This window comes from Myotis brandtii, unplaced genomic scaffold (assembly GCF_000412655.1).
Source record: "Myotis brandtii unplaced genomic scaffold, ASM41265v1 scaffold471, whole genome shotgun sequence".
Classification (NCBI taxonomy): domain Eukaryota; kingdom Metazoa; phylum Chordata; class Mammalia; order Chiroptera; family Vespertilionidae; genus Myotis; species Myotis brandtii.
Genome location: NW_005367989.1, coordinates 2,692,925 through 2,712,841, shown reverse-complemented (window position 1 = coordinate 2,712,841; position 19,917 = coordinate 2,692,925). Strand labels below are relative to the sequence as shown.

At 36.2% G+C, this 19,917-nt stretch overlaps 1 protein-coding gene across 1 annotated transcript in view; it reads left to right on the top strand.

Moving 5' to 3' along the window:
* COL19A1 (collagen, type XIX, alpha 1) overlaps positions 1 to 19,917 on the top strand; it is a 312,484-nt gene that overhangs the window by 53,300 nt on the left and 239,267 nt on the right. The window contains exons 6-11 of the mRNA XM_014547409.1: positions 1,268 to 1,391; positions 3,201 to 3,476; positions 7,484 to 7,564; positions 10,728 to 10,853; positions 12,172 to 12,234; positions 15,789 to 15,842. Coding sequence (XP_014402895.1) covers positions 1,268 to 1,391; positions 3,201 to 3,476; positions 7,484 to 7,564; positions 10,728 to 10,853; positions 12,172 to 12,234; positions 15,789 to 15,842 — 724 coding nt within the window. The remainder of the gene's footprint in view (positions 1 to 1,267; positions 1,392 to 3,200; positions 3,477 to 7,483; positions 7,565 to 10,727; positions 10,854 to 12,171; positions 12,235 to 15,788; positions 15,843 to 19,917) is intronic.

Genomic DNA, 19,917 nt, shown 5'->3' with positions numbered 1-19,917 from the left:
AAATGTATATACCCACTTTGAATAATTATAAAGGCAGTGTTTATTAAAATACATTTCATTTTCAAAATAAAGCTATCAGCTGTTAAAGTGTGTATACATTTTTGGAATACTATGTATATGTCCGTAAATGTGTGCATGTGTTAAACCCAGTAAGTAAATAAGAACTTCAGGTCAGCACAGCTTTTTCATATTATTTTCTTGATTGCCCAACTACATGTGACTTTGTCTTTAACGCAAAAAGTAAAACCAAAAGTCAGGAATTCTCCATGACAGTTTGGTTGTCAGTTTCAGTAGTTAGCTGGCAGTTTTAGTAGACCCTAGTGTAATATTCAAAGTGGCATCTCAGTGCATGGTGTTTTATTTGTGTAAACAGCTTCTGGCTATGGCAGTCCTTAAGAGAATTCTTACCTACTATTCCTCATGATTTTTTAAAAGAGAAGCAAAATTCCTGCCTTGCAGAGTTTTTACATACAATACAGATAAATTTAAAACTCAGCTTGAAGGAATGTGCTTCTCCTTGTTTTTCCCATGAATGTCTAGATATGAGGCATATTCATTGTTAATTTTTTCCCTGAGTTTCTTCATGAGTCCAGGGAGACTAGTGAAATAAGATAAGTCAGAGGGATAGTTGGATTTCAGCTTTCCTCTGCTACCTAGTGAGAATCTGCTTATTTCATTTTCCTTAGGAATGAAAAGTAAGCTAAAACCTCTTTGTTTTTGTTGTGTGTGTGTGTGTGTGTCAGTCTTAAATTGATACTAGGAAGTCAGTATTAGGAACTTATTTGCAGGAGTTTAATATGATTAAGCTTATTCTTTGGAAAACATACATTTAATTGTTAGCAGTGTTCTTTGAAATGCTTTGTACTTCTCTAAATTGACAAAACCGAGAGGTACTGTTTATCCCTTTATAAATCTCTACTGTTTGCCAAACTGCAGCGAATTCTGAGAGTCTCATCTGTTGGAACATCTTGTTGAGTGAGGCCATATCATAATGTAGTACTGTGGCCTGCTCGCTTGCTTTTATATACCCCAAGCTTTCACCGTATCATACCAGAAGATATAAAAAGGGGAAAGAACAAAAATTACAATTACATAAGCATGTTGCTTCCATACATCTGCTAAGTAGATTACTATAAAAATGCATAATGAATCCTACATTTGTGGAGAAAAATATGACCAAGATATTGTGCTATGTAGAACTTCATACCTAGATTTTCTTTCCTTGCCTTCTTCGTTTTCCCACAATCCTTCTGTTTTCCTCCCACAGTAAGATATTTCCCAAAGGCCTTCCTGAGGAGTATGCCATAGCAGCCATGTTTCGTGTACGGAGAAGCACTAAGAAGGAACGGTGGTTTCTATGGCAGGTTTTAGACCAGCAGAACATGCCACAGGTAAGGAACCATGGAGTGGTGCTTAGGCCAAGTGAATCTTGGCACTGTGTGTACAAATCGGGAGCATTCAGACATTCTGTCTTTTAGAGGAATCATCAACAGAGAAATTCAGGTACGCTCACAGTGAGCATGATCTTGCTGAAATCTGTAATATAGGAGTCTGGTAGGTGAGACAATATTATTTTTCCTATTTACTTTTAGATTCATATTTTGTCTAAAGACACTCAAACTTCCCTTCCTTCACAATTGCTTCATTGACACTAAGTCCACTTCACTGATAACTTATCTGTGATTATTTCTGATATTATGTATTATTTTTAAAAGCTGTTCCTTGTTTCATCTGAAAATCTTTAGTGAACTAAGAGGGGAGATATTAGTTTTGATGCCCTCAGTAAAAATTTATTGAACACATGCTCTATGCTAGTTGGTGACAAAGATAAGAGATTTAAAAAGTGTAATTCCTGCTCTCAGGAGCATATGGCCTAAGGGGATATCATCTAGGAAAACAGCATACTAGAGCATAATACAATGTGACAAGTGCAGTGATAGAGGTAAGCTCAGTTAGGTGGAGACTATAGAAGGACAGCTGCCCAAAATGGGGGATGGGGAGAACAAGAATCTAGGAATACTTGTCAAAGAGATGGCTTGTGGGTGCTCCAGTGAGGGGAGGTGAGCATTACTATTACTTGTTGGCACCATACATCTGTGATTGTTTCTATACACATTCATTGGAATGGTCTTTTAATACATTAACACAGTTATAATTTTATGATGAAAAGATGAACCAAACTGAAAGAGTCTGTCCTCTATGAAAATGCTTTTTCTCTGCACCATGCGAATCATCTAAGGTTAAAGAAGTTGATCTCAGTTTCCAAGCCACGAGACGTTGTCATCGGTGGAAATGGGGTTCTTGGGGTACTGCTGGAATAAGCATTCTGGAGGCCCCTATGGGAGGATGAGATATGGTAGAAAGCTTTCTTTCCACAGAATTACATCCCTTCCGTAAAGCTAAAATCAGAGCCAGTGTCCAAAGTTTCCTTTCCATGTTCGAGCCAGGTCCAGTTCAGCATCAGGCTGGTTACAGTCCATTAGTCCATTTGTGTGGGGTCCCCACGGCCCTGGGCCATGTGGGCGAATGCAGGGGAGTGCCACAAGCCCAGAGTCACACAAGTCCCAAGAGTGCCAAGAGCCGCAAGAGGAACCAAGGGAGTGAATTCTTTTGTTCAGGGGGTTAAATATCCCAATTTCTTGCCCTTGCAGTGGCCATGCCCATTTTGGCCAATGACCATTGTTCTCAGGTATCTTCCCTATGTCACTCCCACATTTATGTGTCTGTCGCCCCTTTGCTGGTCCTCTAGGTAGTGTAAAGTTGCAGTTTCCTGGTGAAGCTGTCTAAATGACATGCCTACAAATCTGGCCTTCTCTTTGCTCCTTTTCTGTTATTAATAACTAGGTTAATTACAATGGTATCAAAGTGATCATATTCTCATTCTTATTAAATTAGTAGCATTTAATTCTTGAATGACTCATACAGACACACACACACACACACACACACACACGCTCCTAGGTGATCTGTTTAGAAAGGAGCATATTACATTCACCAGAGTACTGCATATTTAAACCATTATTTACCTGGATATTTTGCTCTTGTTTTATGTTAACCAATCTGGAGGACACAGGTGTTATCTGAGACATTTTCCTAAGTACCTCAGTTATACTAACATGCATGCCGAGTTTTTATTTGTGTGCTTTAATAATTTCAAACACTGATTTTAAAATATTTAAAGATAATTTGCATTTTTGCAGGTTTCTATAGTAGTTGATGGTGGAAAGAAGGTGGTGGAATTTATGTTCCGTGCTGCTGAGGGAGAAGTGTTGAACTACATGTTTAAAAATCGAGAACTCCGTTCTTTGTTTGATCGTCAGTGGCATAAACTTGGCATTGGTATACAATCCCGGGGAGTTTCACTGTATATGGATTGTAATTTAATTGCAAGCCGGCACACCGATGAAAAGGATGCTGTGGACATTCAAGGAAGGACTGTTATCACCGCACGAGCTTCAGATGGCAAGCCTGTGGACGTGAGTTGTGATGTTGATTGTAAAAGAGAAGTAGTCAAATTTCTAAATCAAAACAAAATATCTTATTTAAAACTTATTTCTTTAATTACTGGGTAGGACATGGCCTTCTTAACACTATTGAAATTAATTTTCCATCAGATATGAGGTTAGCTATGTACTATATTTTCGCATATAGTATCTTCTGTGTATTTTCACCCATTTTTCTTTCACCCATTTTTTTTCAGTCTGTGAATTTAAAAGAATTAGGGCATGCCTTAAAATATAAGGTTGCTAAAATTGAATTTTAGTAAAAGTGAAAATATAGTACAAAAAGGAAGCCTGGTGTCTAGGCTTATATGTTTTGAATAGAAAGGACTGGGAAAAGATGAACTTTAAATGGTTCCAGATTATCAAGTACAATAGACTATTTATTCATCCTCAGAATAGCAACTTCTTTGTATTGCAGACTATTTTTCATGAGCTTATAATGATTTTTCAGGGTTCCAGTGGACTAAAACATAGCCACCAATTATATCAGTAGTTCATTTTGATGAGAACAGTTAGATACCAAAACAATCTCAGATGAAAAGTTCCTTTAAAAATTACATTTGATATTCAGATGATAAAGATTTATAATTGACTTCTATATAGAAGTAGGTCTGTAATCTTTACAAAGTGAGATATATCTGACTGATGAATTTACATTTTCTTATGAGTAGAATCATGGGAAATCATAGAACCATATAAAAATAATCGGAATGCAGGTCACCAATAGGAATTGATATTGCTGTTAACCCAAAGCACTGAACAGTTCAATTTTATTTCAAAAGTATAATTCTTTTCAGATATATATTTGGCCAGCTAATTTTACACACACACACACACACACACACACACACACACACATTTTTTCTTTTTTAAAAAGATATATTTTTATTGATTTCAGAGAAGAAGGAAGAGGAAGAGAGAGTTACAAACATCAATGATGAGAGAGAATCATCGATTGGCTGCTTCCTGCATGTCCCCTGCTGGGGATCGAGTCCGCAACCGGGGCATGTGCCCCCGACCGGAATCGAACCCGGGACCCTTCAGTCCACAGGCCGACGCTCTATCCACTGAGCCAAACCGGCCAGGGCCACACATGAAATATTATCTTTAAACTGTCTTCTCTTAGAGATAGTGAAAAACTCAGTGAGAATGCCATAATGGGGGTTCAACGATGATCAGCAAAATAGGCAGAGCAGAAGACCATCTAGGGACAAGATATCATGGCATCATGGATAGTGCATTAGCTTGGGGATCAGACAGTTGTGGTCGTAAATCCCATTTCATCTACTTAACTGTATGATCTGCTAATTTATCTTGTTAGCTGTTAATTTATCTCAGTCTCAGTAAGAGTGTCAATAGATATAATTACTTGTTATTGTGTAGAGTATGTATTGTAGTGCCTAATATGTGATTGAGTCTCTGTACATTCATTACTCAGGGCCAGACATGGCATTCAACCCTAGAATAAGAAAGTAAGTAGAAGAATAGTATCTTCCATTCCTGCCCTCAAAGTTCTTGAAGGCTAATGGAAGGATTAAAGTCTATGTCAGTAAATGGTAACAGTATTACTTGAAATAACAACAGTACTAGCCAGAGCTTTCCGAAAGGTCTCTCCAAAGAGAGGAATTGGAGATCATCTGCTAGAACAACAGACATGTGACTCCCAGCAGTACATGGAATGCAGGTAGATTGGAAGTCAGCTTCAGGGAATTCTAGCAACAGAAGTAGGGAATGGCAGTAGTACCTGCTGCATGTACCAGAGTTAGGGACTGGAATCTGGTCCGTATAGGACTAGTGAGAGCAAAGTGGACTCTGGTTCTAGAGAGTACACTGAGAGAAAATCATAATCTCCAGAGAGAAACAGCAACAAGGGAGGAACAAGTTATTGCAAGAGTGGGGGCCAGGCTCAGAGCTCACCCTCTGAAAGTTGAGTGTCTGTCCTGTCATTAACTTCTCACCCATGGAAAAAATTCAACCAGAATCTGAGGCTGAAGAATATCAGGTGTATCCTTATAAAAACACATAATGTGAAAAGTATAGTGTTGTATAGTAGTTTAATAGTTCAATATGGAATCAGTTCATTTAAGGATAAAATGAAAGGCATGTCACAATGATGCAGCTTTTAATACTAAATAACAGATAAACTGCTGAAACTTTAAGTGGACTAATTTTTTATTATCTTCTTACAAGTTCTATGATTCATAAGATCTGTTGTAATTGAAAATGTTTTATTTATTCAGAATGTATATTATTGAAAAAATTCTAATGATTGGGTTTTATTTTACATATGCTACTTGTGTGCTTTTATGAGAAAGAGATAGGTGACAATACTGGTAGAAAGGATTTTTTTTAACCTAACAAATCCTGTGTGATAAGGGTCAGTAAAAGACAGCCTAAACATTCTCATTCTAAAGCACTGTGTCAATGAAAGACTCTAAAGTAACTCATGAATAACAAAAGCATGATTAAACTTGGCTTGATTGTAATTTCAGTATCATGGGTACTTGATTAGGTTTAATAAAAATTGATTATCTTCAGTTAAGTAAAATAATTCATATGAAAGGCTTAGCACTGTAGTTGTACATAATAGAATTTCAATATTTATTGACTATTTTGATAAAAATGATAATAAATAAGGTTTAGTTAAGAAAATTAATTGTTGTCCCACTTCTTCATTTGACATAATGGATATGTTGCTTCCTGGTATTTCATTAGACTATGTAAGACAGTGTATTTAAACTTTATAAATAAAATGTAACTTCAGTAACCTTGGAAAAAGTTATAGAAAAGAAATTAAATCTCATAATTTTGCATTGGTTGCAAATCTTAGGCAGCTCATGAATTCACAAGATGTCTGGAGTTCTTAATGCTTCCTATGAGCTGAATTGATTTTGTTTATCTCAGTGTAGACGGTCAGTTATAGTGTTTTTCCTCTTTTTTTTTCGCTTTTTCGTGTTGTTAGGATTTAGAACTGCAGATGTCTGCTTTCTATTATCATAGGATTAATTATTATAATATTACAGTTGGGTCTTTCTGTAGAAAGTGCTTATTGACCTCAAAGTAAAGCATAATCTAGCTCTGTTATTTTGGGAGACAGAGAAAGAGACAGAGAAAGAGGCAGTGAGGAGGAGTGGAGGCATGAGATTGTTCCTGCCCTATTTTATATGTCTAGTCATCATATGATTAATTATTAATTATGTTATTAAACTTTCAACCACAAAGTAATTTAAAATAGCCTATTTAAGCATCTCTCGTATTGAAATTTTATTAATAGTCTGTACTGTTTGCTTGCTCTTATGTGGTTGTTTGATCTTGCATTTAAAGGCATGATTGTATTTTCCTGGAACTACTTTAATTTCATGTCCAAATGCCAAAAAAACATGAATCTGCTGAGCAAATAGAAGGAATCAATTATTTTTGTAAAAACTGTGCATCCTGCTCAAGACTGTGCCAATTTAATATAAAGTCCATAGGTATTAGACAGAATCCCCGAGAAATAGATAAAAACAAAATACGTTTTTTTCTTATTGGGAAGTGACCATCTTTTTCCGTTTCTCAAATAGGTCTGGAACTATAGATAAAGCTTTTTCCAACATCTGCTCAGACTTTTGATTTTATTGTTTTTCAGAATATTTATTTTGATATAGTCTTCATTTTGTGGGTATATATTATATTGTAGTGAATAGCAATGCCTCTCTTTAAATACTTCTTTTGTATTGTTTAAACAACTAGCTGAGGTTTGCAATTGCTTTCATTCCTTGATTTCCATTATATATAGACTCATCTCAATAACTGAATCTATTTCTCAAATGGCCCATAAAACCATGATCCTACATTAATAAAAATATTAAAAAATAACTACTGGTAATTTATTTGTATTAGCTTCTTTATTTCTTATCAGTTAAATTACCATAATTCTTAATGCCTAAATGTAATTTTCTAAAAAATTAATGATATATCTTTTACTATTTTTTTAATAGATTGAACTTCACCAACTTAAAATCTACTGTGACTCAAATATCATAGCTAGAGAAACTTGTTGCGAAATATCAGATACTAAGGTAAGTTAATTTTCTTGGCATGTGAAGATGGTAGAATGCCAGTTGTCTAGTCTATAGAGCCCAAAAGTAGGGCAGCACCTAATAGCTTCTGTTGAAGCCAGGTGAGTAATGTGTTCCAAGTAAGAAACCCATCTTAGAACTCTCCCATAGTTCTGTTAGATATTTTAATCCCAGTGTTTCATTCTGAACTTTGAGAATTATGTATCCTCACTTTGGGTTCAGCGTAAGTGAAAGACTATAACAGTAGCATCATCATTCTCCAGTTACAGGGGTGAAGATGTTTTTTTTTGTATCTCAGATTTCCCAGAAGTTCTACACTTACCAAAAAAATTATGTGATATTTTTATCAATAGTTTAATAATGCAAAAAACTATTTTTAACTTCTTATCACTCACTATGGATAATAGAATAACAATGTGACCAGCTGATTCAAAGCATAGATAAGTCTTTCAAACATTTATGTTTTGCTTATGTAACTTGGTTTTATAAATCATATCTCCAACCCAGCTTATGGCTTTTATTCCTAGTAAAATGAAAGCCAGCCAAATGTCTTTCTATAAATATCTAAAAAGATAATTTAGAATGCCAGTCTACAGCCTTGAAATACCTAGACTTCCTGGAGTCACACATTTAAATCTTGAAGATGGTAATTCTCCAAAAGTTTTAAAAAATAATCATCCTTTTGTGAAGAGCTCTTAATATAATAATTTTCTGTTATTGAAAAGTAACAATAATGTTTTGATATATCCAAATATATATATATTTTTAAATATATTTTTGTTGATTTCAGAGAGGAAGGGAAAGGGAATGATAGAAACATCATTGATGAGAGAGAATCATTGATCAGTTGCTTCCTGCAGACTCCCCACTGGGAATCTGGCATAGGCATGTACCCTGACCGGGGATGGAACCGTGACCTTCTGGTCCATTGGTCGATGCTCAACCACTGAGCCACACCAGCTGGACCCAAATATATTCTTGACAAAAAGTTACTACTCTGTGTTTTCACATAATAGACATTTCCAACTCAAATTATGAGAAAACTCTTTAAGCAAGTATAGGTGTGGAGACCTCACAAATTATGAAAAACAACTTTAATCATGTTTTAAAATTACCACTTAGGAGTTAGTTTTAAAGAGTATAAAATAAGATAGAAATTCATCTCTAACTATGGAAAAAATAACAAAAAACCACTTATTTTTCTGCTGATAATTATTTAGAGGGACATCAGCATTCTGTTAATGATTAACAAAATAGAACAACCTACATTTTACAAATGGGAATGCATAGTTTGGAAGATAAATAATTATATAAAAGCCATTTAAGTGCATCTTCTATAATTCTTACATCAACTGTTATTTTGTATGTGCTTTTAATGTGTTGAATTTAAAAAATTTTAATGTACTTGCTTAAAAATATTTTGTTCTGGAATTTCAAATCAGACATGCTTTTTATTAATATTTTATAGCATATTTCAAAGGTGAAGTTTATTCAAAATAATCTATAGACATACTTCTTTGCTTCTATTGATTCAATTTTCTGTATCTGAAGCAGTCCAGTTTCATAACTGCAGACATAAAATGAAGAACAAATAGCAGAAGGAGGAAATCAGGAACATTTGCAGAAAATAAATGAGAAATGTGATTCAAATTTTGAGGGCCAATTAATTAAATATGTGTCAAATCAAAACCAGAGGTTTTACAAGGGAAGAGGTCCTTGTACATGTTATGTTTCCTTTAGGCACTTTTTGGAGAGTGTGGACAGTTTTATAGTGAAGGCTGAGACATACCTTTAAAGTCATTTAAATCCCCAATTTAATATAGTGAATCAGAACAAAATTGTGATCTCTAACTGGGTCTTGGTTACCTGACTAGAAACCTATGGGGCAGGAACTGGCTAAGAAATTGTGTCAGATCATATGTGCTATGTGGACTGTTTTGGTGATAATCGTGTTTCATTTTAATGTGATTTTTATACTTATGGACTCAGAAACATTAAGATTACTAAATAGCGAATCATTAACTCTGGAAAAAGTCAATGAGATAGCACAAGTGGAGAGACAGGAAATGAGTCCCAGTGTTTCTGGGTGCTATTTTACTTATATTTTGTATTGTTATCACAAGCATTAGAGTACTACCCAGTTTTCAAAATAATTTGTTTTTGTCTTAAAAGTTATGCATGGCAAATATAGCCAAATTCAAAGTCGAAAGTAATATCAACCATGATCATACCACAATAAAGAACCATTGACAACCTTTTAGTTTTGTATCCTGACAATATTTTCCAAACATACCTAATTTGTAGAATGCAAAGTCATGTGTGAACTCCTTCCCCTAAATTGCAAATTCGGAGTTATAAACTATGGTGAGGAAGGAGCCTGGTAAATGATGTTGAGAGAAAAGGATGTGTTTATCCTGTTTAGTCTCTCCATCTGGATTGATTTTTTTTTTTGAGAAAGAGAAAAAAATTCACTGCTTCATAACCAAATTTGTCTTTAATGTTGTCCCACATGTACTGAACCTACTGAATAAGTATAAAATTCACCACATGTCTGTGATAGTGGAGATTTTTAATAACTTTAAAGGACAATGGACTCGAAGAAGATATACTTTAATTAAATATATAGCATCTTACAGTGTAAAAAAGAATTTCTTTTCTACTTTTACATGCCTTGACAATCATCTTGTTGAAGTAAACTATGTCTTAAAAGTTCAAATTACATTATTTTGTTTTAAATTTTGTTGTTGTTTTCTCTCTTTATTGATTAAGGTATTACATATATGACATATGTGTCCTTATTTTGATCCCAAGACACATTTACAGATGTTATTTGTGTAAATTATTTTATTGTAACAATGCAATTATTGTAAATGTTTTTTACTACTGTACTTTGTCATAAAGACTCCTATAATTGCTTTAAAATGTCTCACCGAAACCAACATTTTGATGCATTTCTAGTGTGTTGTCAGTGTAATAAAACACAGGGGACCTAGTGAAAGAGCAAAGTCATTATGCACTTTCACATGCTAGTGTCAACTTTTGGTTAATTAGAAGGTAGTTCTAACAGGTAACCTCAGTCATTCCTAGTTGGTGGGAGCCAGTGTTTAGAATGTCAGAATGTTTGAAATTCGCCTATTTCCTAAAGCCTCTTTTTGGATTGTAGTGCTCAGAGCAGGATGGCATTGGAAGTACTGCATCAATATCACTACCCGCTCATGCCAGCGAAGTGTCTGCATATCTGCCAGCAAAGCAGGAACTTACAAACCAGTGCCAGTGCATTCCAAACAAGGTATGCTCATATTAATCTATGCCCACTCCACACGGAGAAGCCACTCCACACGGTGAGCCAGCCCCTTGAATGTGGCCCTGGTGCACAGAATGTGTTTTGTCCTTCAGTGCTAGTTGAATCAAATGCCTAAGCCACTGAACCATGGAAGTTGATTAAGAGAAGGGGGTTGGACCAGGCCGAGCATGGCTCAGTGGCTGAGCATCCACCTATGAACAAGGAGGTCACGGTTCGATTCCCAGTCAGGGCTCATGCCCGGGTTGCAGGCTCGATCCCCAGTGTGGGGAGTGCAGGAGACAGCCAATCAATGATTCTCTCTCATCATTAGTGTTTCTACCTCTCCCTCTCCTTTCTCTGAAATCAATAAGAATACGTGTGTGTGTTGTTGTTTTTTAAAAAAAAAGAGAGAGAGAGAAGGGGGTTGGGGATTTCCTGAGTTTTTATCTGGATGGCCCTGAGCCCATCAGACCTTCTTTCCGGGTGTGAATTAGAATGAATAGGAAAGTGAATGGAGGAACAACCTGTACAACACACAAGTATTGAGTACTTTACCTGTGCCAGGAACAGGCTTCAATTCTGGGAGTTCTCAGTTGAAGGAAACACAGTGCTTTCTCTTCAACACAAATACATAGTATGTCTTTGTTGTGTGGAGACTACTTACCCAGTATCCCTGACTTAGAGCTAGCTCCCTCTGTCATAACGTGTATGGGAAGTACTCAGAGAATTTGTCTCGCTTGCACCAGTATGGTCCTGTGGTCGGGAAGTCTGGGCTCCTGGACCTACATTCACTTTTTTTGTGGATGTACATGGCAGTCACGAGGCCTGTGCTGAAAAGTGGGCTAAGTATGGGTTTCCTCTCCACCCATACCCGAGGAAAGGAAAGAGGAAAGGAAAACTTGCTGCAGTGCCTAGAGAGGCTGTCCCCTAGCACTGTGACTTCATGCATGCCCTTAGGCTTAATGCATCCTGTTACTGTTTCACCCATGGCTGGAGGAGTGGGGATAGGATTAGGTGTAAGTTTAGAGGAATCTTTTATTTCCTGTATTGACTAATGCTGTATAGAAAGCTCCACAGAAGGCAAGTACAAGGTGCAAGGGCCCCACAGAGGAGGGTGGAGTAGTAGAAAGTCCATGGAAGGCCGCATGGAGGAGCTGATGAGAGAGAGCCGTGAGCCTCATGAGCAAGGGAAGGAGGGCCCAGCATCAGCTCAGAGGGAGCAAGGATTTATATCTTACTATTGTTGGCATAATATTTATAAACCACTTATCTTTAGCTCAATGTGACAGATTGTTTGATAACACAGAAATTCATTTTTGCTCAGGGGGAAGCAGGATTACCCGGAGTACCAGGCTCACCTGGTCAGAAAGGGGATAAAGGAGAACCGGTAAGACCACCCAATACTGTTGGGGTGAAAGTGGATTTATTCAAAAGTGACTTAAAAATATAATTTTCTCATTTTTCTATTTGTATTTGGATTCAAACCCAAATCTTTGTACCTATAAACAGTAAATAAAATTCTGACGCAAGCAAGTTTAGTTTTCAGTTGTGCCCTAGCCTTCTTTAACATTCTCTTTTTCAGATACTTGAATTCTTGCTTCTCTAGTCTGCTGATGGGTCCCCGCTGAACTTTCTTAACTTAATAAATGTATTCCCTTCACCCATTCTCTCACCTCTCCCATTACCTCCCCCGACATCTGGCAACTGCCGATCACTTCTCTGGCATGTCACTAGTCATTTGGTAGATCCCCTTAGAGGAGGAACAAGGGAGCCAGAGAATAGTCTCATAGCCTCCTATACAAGCCTGTGCATGACCACTCCCTTAAGCATTAAGCTATTAGAGTTAACATCTAGGCCTCAGTTGTATTTCAGCTACAGGCCTAGTGACTTTCCAGGGGAGGAAAAGTCAGGGAAGAGTCCAAACTTCATGACCAGCGATATGTAAGGTCAGGGTGCCTAAACCGCATGACCAGCATGACCATCAATATGCTAGCGGAGGAAAGGTCACTCTGGAGGCAAGATCCTAGCTCATTTTGCCCTATGCACCTCTTACTTGCTTTGAAAATGATCCTTAATAACCTTGTCAGTGGTTTATTTTATACAACAATAAAATATATAAAAAGCTTGTAGTATCAGAAACTGGCACATAATAGATATACAACAACTATGTTTTCTCTGCTTTCCTATCTACATTGTAATTGTTCACATGTTGAAGGAAGGTGGAGATGATCCCTTTAGGTTGAATGTAGTTTGTTAATGTGACTTGACATAACAAGATGTATTACTTGACATAACAAGATATATGTATTACTTAATTATAAATTTTGAGAAACCTTACTGTGATCTGGGGCAGCTTTATAAGAGCAAATTTTACTTTTATTTATGTCCATGTACTATAAGTTTGACAGCTATTTTGCATAATCATGTAAGTCCTGTCCCACCTGAGTCACAACCCACCCATGGCTTTCTATCTCCATCAAATAAACACTAAAGCTCTAACCATGGGCTTCAAGGTTTCACATAATTTGTAGAACTCATCCTACCCCACTCCTCACATCCTGAATCGTCTCCTACCCTCTCCTCTTGTTCACTCCTGCTCTCAGGTCTCTGCACCAGTTTACCTACACCTGGAATGTTCTGCTCGATATCCATTTGGTGCTCTTCACATCATGCAGGCTCTTGCTCAGGGATCAGTTTAAAATCCTATTCTGACATCTATATGTGAAAATCACCCTTCTTTCCACCTCTATCTTCTTTCTTAGCACTTTTATTGCCACCTGACATGTTATCATTATGCATCTATTTATTCCCCCCACTAGCATATGAGTTCTGTGAGCACCATACATAGAACAGTGCATAATAAGAGCTAAAAATATGTTGAATGAATGAATGAGCACTATAATCTAAATAACTCAGCTGTTTCTAGAACCTATAAATTCAATGCTCCAATTGCTCAGGGATCCTGCCAGGCAGCACAGAGTCAATTTGCAAAGAAAGAGCTAGATAAATCATAAAGGATTGTTAAATTATTCAATATTATTCCAGTACACCTTTTCCTTTAAAAAACAAAAATTATTTTCACATAGTGAGCTAACTAATTTTAGGTTGATAACTGCCAATCAGTTAATGAAAAATCAGAAATATATGGGGGAAAGCCACATGCTTTGGCATGATTTAATGTCTATCTTTATTTGCCTATATTCTCATCCCTGCTGTGATGCTACATTAAATAGATTTACTGCTTTTTAAATGTTTGATAAAGATGATGACCCTCTTTCATGGAGTAAGATGGTTTGAAATTCAAACACTGCTTTTGTTTGAACACCTAGATATGATCAGTATTCTATGTCAAGGCACCTAATCAAACCATTCTAACGATGCCCTCTGTTCAAGACTAAACTCTGGGTGACATTATTTCAAATAATGAATTCTTTTCAGGCTCAATTATTATAATTTTCTGAATCTTCACATCCCCCTTTCTTAGCAAGTATAGTTGGCAACCTAATTACTTAGCAACCACTTTCCTTTCTCAGTTCTTTAAGACCCTTGCTAATACCCTCACCCACTTCAGAGAAAACTCTGAAATTTTCTCAGAGTTTTATAAAATAGCAGCTCAATTTCAGTGTTCCCGAACCTAAGGGCGGGTGTGATCTGAGCTCTATTTTGGGAATAATTTTCTAGTTCATTTTTGTATTATCTTTCACATATCCAGTTAATTACCCAAAGTGTAGGCTTTGTGAAATGATTGCTTTGCTAATATACTTTTACAGAAAATCAAAATAATTTAAAATTTATTTAAGTTTACTTACTTGACTCTATAGTAAAAAACTTTCTACTACTCCACCCTCTAATTTCACTACCTGGAAGTTTCCATTCTGAAGAGTCTAATTTGTTAACCCAGAGATTACGAGTGATCCTTGTATTTTCTTTCTAACATGACACTACTCATATGCCTGTTCTATGCCATACCACACCAGTAAAAATAGTAGAATGAAAATATGTTCAGAATTTTTAAAAGACTATCTTACCTTAATAATAACTTTACAGAAGTAGAATTTAATGTTATGCTTTTCAAGGTTTTGTCCAATAAAGAATAGTCCTCTATCCTTTTGAATCCAGCATTGAATATATTGGATTATTAGACAAGTTCTTTTTGTATCAATTTTACCCAATCTGATATAATCTCAGCTAATGTATAGTAACTTGAAGTTGACAGTTATTTGTGTGCCTTAAATCTGAAATTAGCATACAGTATTATTGTTATAATGGCATTTTATACTCATAAAATTCTCATATACTTCTTAATCTCTACCAAGCATTAGTTGTAGTTAGACAGACTCATTCAAAAAGTTTATATTGTTTCCACTGTTTCAAGGAAAATTTAATAGACCAAATTTGTGATAGAGCCATCAAGGCAGACACAGGCAGCTCAAAGCTTCATTGAAACAGATTTTTTCTAGTTTAGGTGGAAGAGCAGGGAAGCTGAGAATTGGATTGACCCAGCCTTGGGGTTTTTCCTGGAGGATGTAATGGAAGGTCAGGAACACTAAATGTAACAAATATGACTACCTTAGAGTCTGAAATTTCGTGACTTACTTGAATTGGAAGCATCAGGTATTAGTTGAGGGAACAGCAATAGAATCATTTCTTACCTTTGATAAATAGAAAAGAAATGGCAAAACTAAATTGCATATGTCTGTGTGGAGAATGCTTAGTTTTAGTTTTGATTAGCACTTTGATGTTTATTTGTTATTAATAGTTTGAATATTAACTAAAACTATATAGTTTAATAACTTGTGGACAATATGAGGAAGGAACGTAGGGCACAGACTTTGGGACAAGCAAAAGCAACTCATCTAAGAAGTTATAGATTCTCTTCAACAAGATTAGCAGTTAATACAACTTTGAAAAAACCTCCTAATGAGCATTTCTATATTTTAGGGTGCAGTTGGTATTAAAGGTGAATTTGGTGCTCCTGGGATTCCTGGGGAAAAGGTATGTTGATTTGCTACTTGATTAAACTTTGTGGCTGTTTTATACTGTTGTATCAGATAGGAAGGGTAAGTATATAGAACCAGTCTGGAAGTCAGGGCTCGGCACACTGTGTCCCTGCAGCGGGGCTGCCACAAACTGCTGTATGATTTTCTAATTGTTTTACTAGAACCCAACCACATTCATTTGTTTGCATATTATAAAAAGTCTGCTTTTATGTTACACAGCAACATTAAGTAATTGTGGCAGAGATTGTATGGCCCACAATGTCTAAAATATTTACTGTCAGGCCCTTTGCAGAAAAAGTTGTGGACCCCTGCTCTAGAGCATTGGCCATTATTCAGAGAGCACCAAGCCTTCTTGTGTCTCATTATCTAGAAGGCCATGGCCCTGGTGGTAATTAACCTAAAACTGTCAAAGTAGTAACTGAAGTTGAAGTGGTAGAAGGTTCAGAAACTACCATTCAGATTTTGTAATAGTTTGATAAATATTGTTCTTTTTTGTTAAATTTATTGGGGTAACATTGGTTCATATAGGTTCATAATAAGGTCATATAGGTTTCAAGTGCACATTTCTATGCTACCTGATCTGTATATTGCATTATGTGCCCCCCACCCAAAGTCAAATCATCTTCCATCATCATATATTTATCCCCTTTTACCCTTTACTACCCTCCACTGCCCTGCCCTCTGGTAACCTCCATAGTCTTATCTGTGTCTATGAGTTTCAGTTTTATATACCACATCCAGATGTTTTTTGAGTCCTTCTTCAATATATCTCTGATATCTGACTGCTTTATTGATGCTGCGTCTTTTCTTTTAGAAATTACTCAGCCTGATATGCAAATATTTCACTCCTGTAATAGTGCAACTGTTATAGACTCCATGAAATCCTACAAATTGTGTTGAACAATGATGCATACCAAGTTAATATTTATTTGTGCTTCTAGCTTCTTGCTTAAGCTTGTAACTGACATTACTCTTCATCATTAATAAAAGTTCCTTCAAATACATGTTTAAAATGGATTAATTCCTTCAAAATGCCTTTTCTCATAGAGAATACTACTCAGTACTTCCCTTAACTCCTAAAAAGATTGCCCCAATCCAAATTTGTTTTATACATTCATTCCACCAATCTCTTTCTAAAATATATCATAGAAATCTGATTTTTTAGGATTCAGATCATTGTGGGTTTTTTTCAAATCATTTGAATACATGTGGGAACTCTTTTTTTTCAAAGCCAAATACAGAATCACTGGAGTACTTAAACTATAAAATATATTATTGAATTTCTTTACTTCTTTTTGTGAAGTAAGCTTTATATAAGTTTACACAATGAATTATGGGAAAGCAGAATAAAATTCCCCTAGAATATGTTTGAACAAAATTTACTAAGATTAGTATAAAATACCATTAATTTCAGTGCTCCAAAATGACTTCTCTTGGGATCCTATTTGGGAAAACCAGGTATAAACTGCTATTGATTGCCTGGGACAAGGCTTTCAACTCCTGAGAGGTACTATCAACAGACTGGATTCAGTATGAGACCTAGATTAAGTAGTCAACAGGTTCAATCAGTAAAAGTTGGTCAACTCAATCTCAATCAAAGAGCATCCAGGATAGTAAGAAAGTAACAGGCTAGAAAGTTAAGTATGTAAGTTAAGAAATTCTCTGTTAAAAAAACATAGTTTCTGCCCTGGCTGTTGGTATTCAGTAGGTAGAGCATCAGCACTCAAACTGAAGGGTTGCAGGTCCCATCCCTGCCCTTGTTGGGGTGAATGCGGGAGGCAACAAATCAATAAAATCCATGTTTCTCTCACATCAGTCTCTCTCTTTCTCTCTCTCTCTCTCTCTCTCTTTCTCTCTCTCTCTCTCTCTCACACACACACACACACACACACACCCTCCCATACACTCTCTCTAAAAATCCATGGAAATAATATCCTTGGGTGAAGATTAACAAAAGATAAATAGTTTCTTAGGAAAGAGGATATTTGAGGCAGAGGGAAGAAACTGGAGCAAGACAAACGCTACTCAGGATTCAAGGTTTTGTTTCTTTTCCCAGAATTCTAAATTTGTAGGAAGAATTTTGTGTGATGATTCATCTTACACTCTACTTAATGTAAAACTTCGGTGAATATAAAGGAATATACCAGTTACTGATAAACTGGTTGAACCTAGTGATTATGGGAATAGAAGTGTCAGCTCTTGGGGCCCATTTGGTCACAATGGTCATGGAGTGAGTCTCACAAAATCAGTGAGTTTCAGTGTCTGTGTGAAGACGCTGTCTCCAAGGAACTTAAATGTTAATGTGATAAGAAAAGCTGTATCTAAATGTGTTCTAAAATCAACACAACACTCTCTCATGTTTCCTCAAGCAGTTTTCTTCTTTTTTACCCCAATCAGTTTTATTTGGGTCTGTTTTACTGCAGTTGTTTGTAAAGGGCCTCATAGACCATTAGAGAATTCATGCAGCTTCTCATGGTGCCAAACATGGTATCAGGCTCCACTTGGCCCTGGGATCCTGGTTTCGTGCATCTTCATCAACCCTCTTTAGTGGCTAATACCCTCCCAGTGTCTGTAGAATCACTGAGTCTTTGACCATATCCTCTCCTAAGATACAGTCCCTGGCGGTGCCTTACCTGCTTCTAACTTGTCACTTCACTTAGGTGTTAAAGGGACATAACACTCACAAGTGAAGAAATAGCACTTCAGCAATATTTTTGTTTTTATTTCTATAATTCCAAGGTTACCATGTATTTAAAATAACTCTAATGAATATATACAAAATAAAAATAACAAGAAAGTTACTATACTATGTGAGGGCATGGTTAATATGTTATAAATATTTGACTACAATCAAGATATATCAAATTTTTCAAAAGTTTTAAAATTTCAGAAATTTTATTTTAATTTTAAAATATCTCTTTATTGTTAAAAGTATTACAGATGTCCCCATTTTCTTCCCCCATTGATTCCCTGCTTCCCTCCCCACTCCCCGCCCCGGGCCTTCACTGCACTGTTGTTTGTATCCAAGGGTTATGCATATATGCATATAAGTTCTTTGGTTAATCTCTTCTTACCCCTCCTCCTCTCTGAGATTCATCAGTCTGCTCCATGCTTCCGTGTCTCTGAATCTATTTTGTTGATCAGTTTATTTTGTTCATTAGATTCCACATTTGAGAGAGATCTTGTGATACTTGTCTTTCTCTGACATCTCTCATAGCAATATGTTTGCTGATACATTTTCTAGGGGCAAGGAAAACAAAAGAGAAAATTAAAAAAATGGGACTACATCAAAATAAAAAGCTTCTGCACAGCAAAAGAAACCATCAACAAAATGAAAAGGGAGCACACTGTATGAGAGAACATATTTGCCAATGATATATCTGATAAGGGGTTAATTTCCAGAATATATAAAGAACTCATATGACTTAACAAAAGGAAGACAAACAATCCAATTAAAAATGGGCAAAGGACCTAAATAGACTCTTCTCTAAAATTTCAAAAATTTTAAATTAAAGTTGTAAAAATGAGCACTTATGTTTTACATAAAATACTTGCATTGTTTTATGATGAAATTGATTTGATGAATTTTTCTAAGCAAGTTTCCAAGGAAAATTCGTTAGTTCTTAAAGTATTATGTATCCTCAGAGCCGTATCTCCCACAGCTGGCTTAATGCGTCTCCCAGAGGAGTCATACAGCATCCCCAGCTTCACTTTGATTCTGCTTTTCAGCATTTGTGATTCTTGGTCTTCTTTTTCTTATAAATAAAAATGCTTAAGAGTTCTATTAAAATCTACACTAATAAAAGAGAAACATGGTAATTGGCGTACGACCGCTACCCTTCCCATTGGCTAATCAGCATATCCTTATGCAAATTAACTGTCAGCCAAGATGGCGGCCGGCAGCCAGGCAGCTGGAAGCGAACATGAGGCTTCCTTGCTTCAGTGACTGCAGACTCCAACTTCCCCGCCTCACTTGCCGGCCTCTGAGTTGCAACTCTAAGCAACAATGTACTATGTTGCAAATAAGAAGCTAAACAAAACCCCAGAAACCAGCTTTCAGCCTGCCGGGA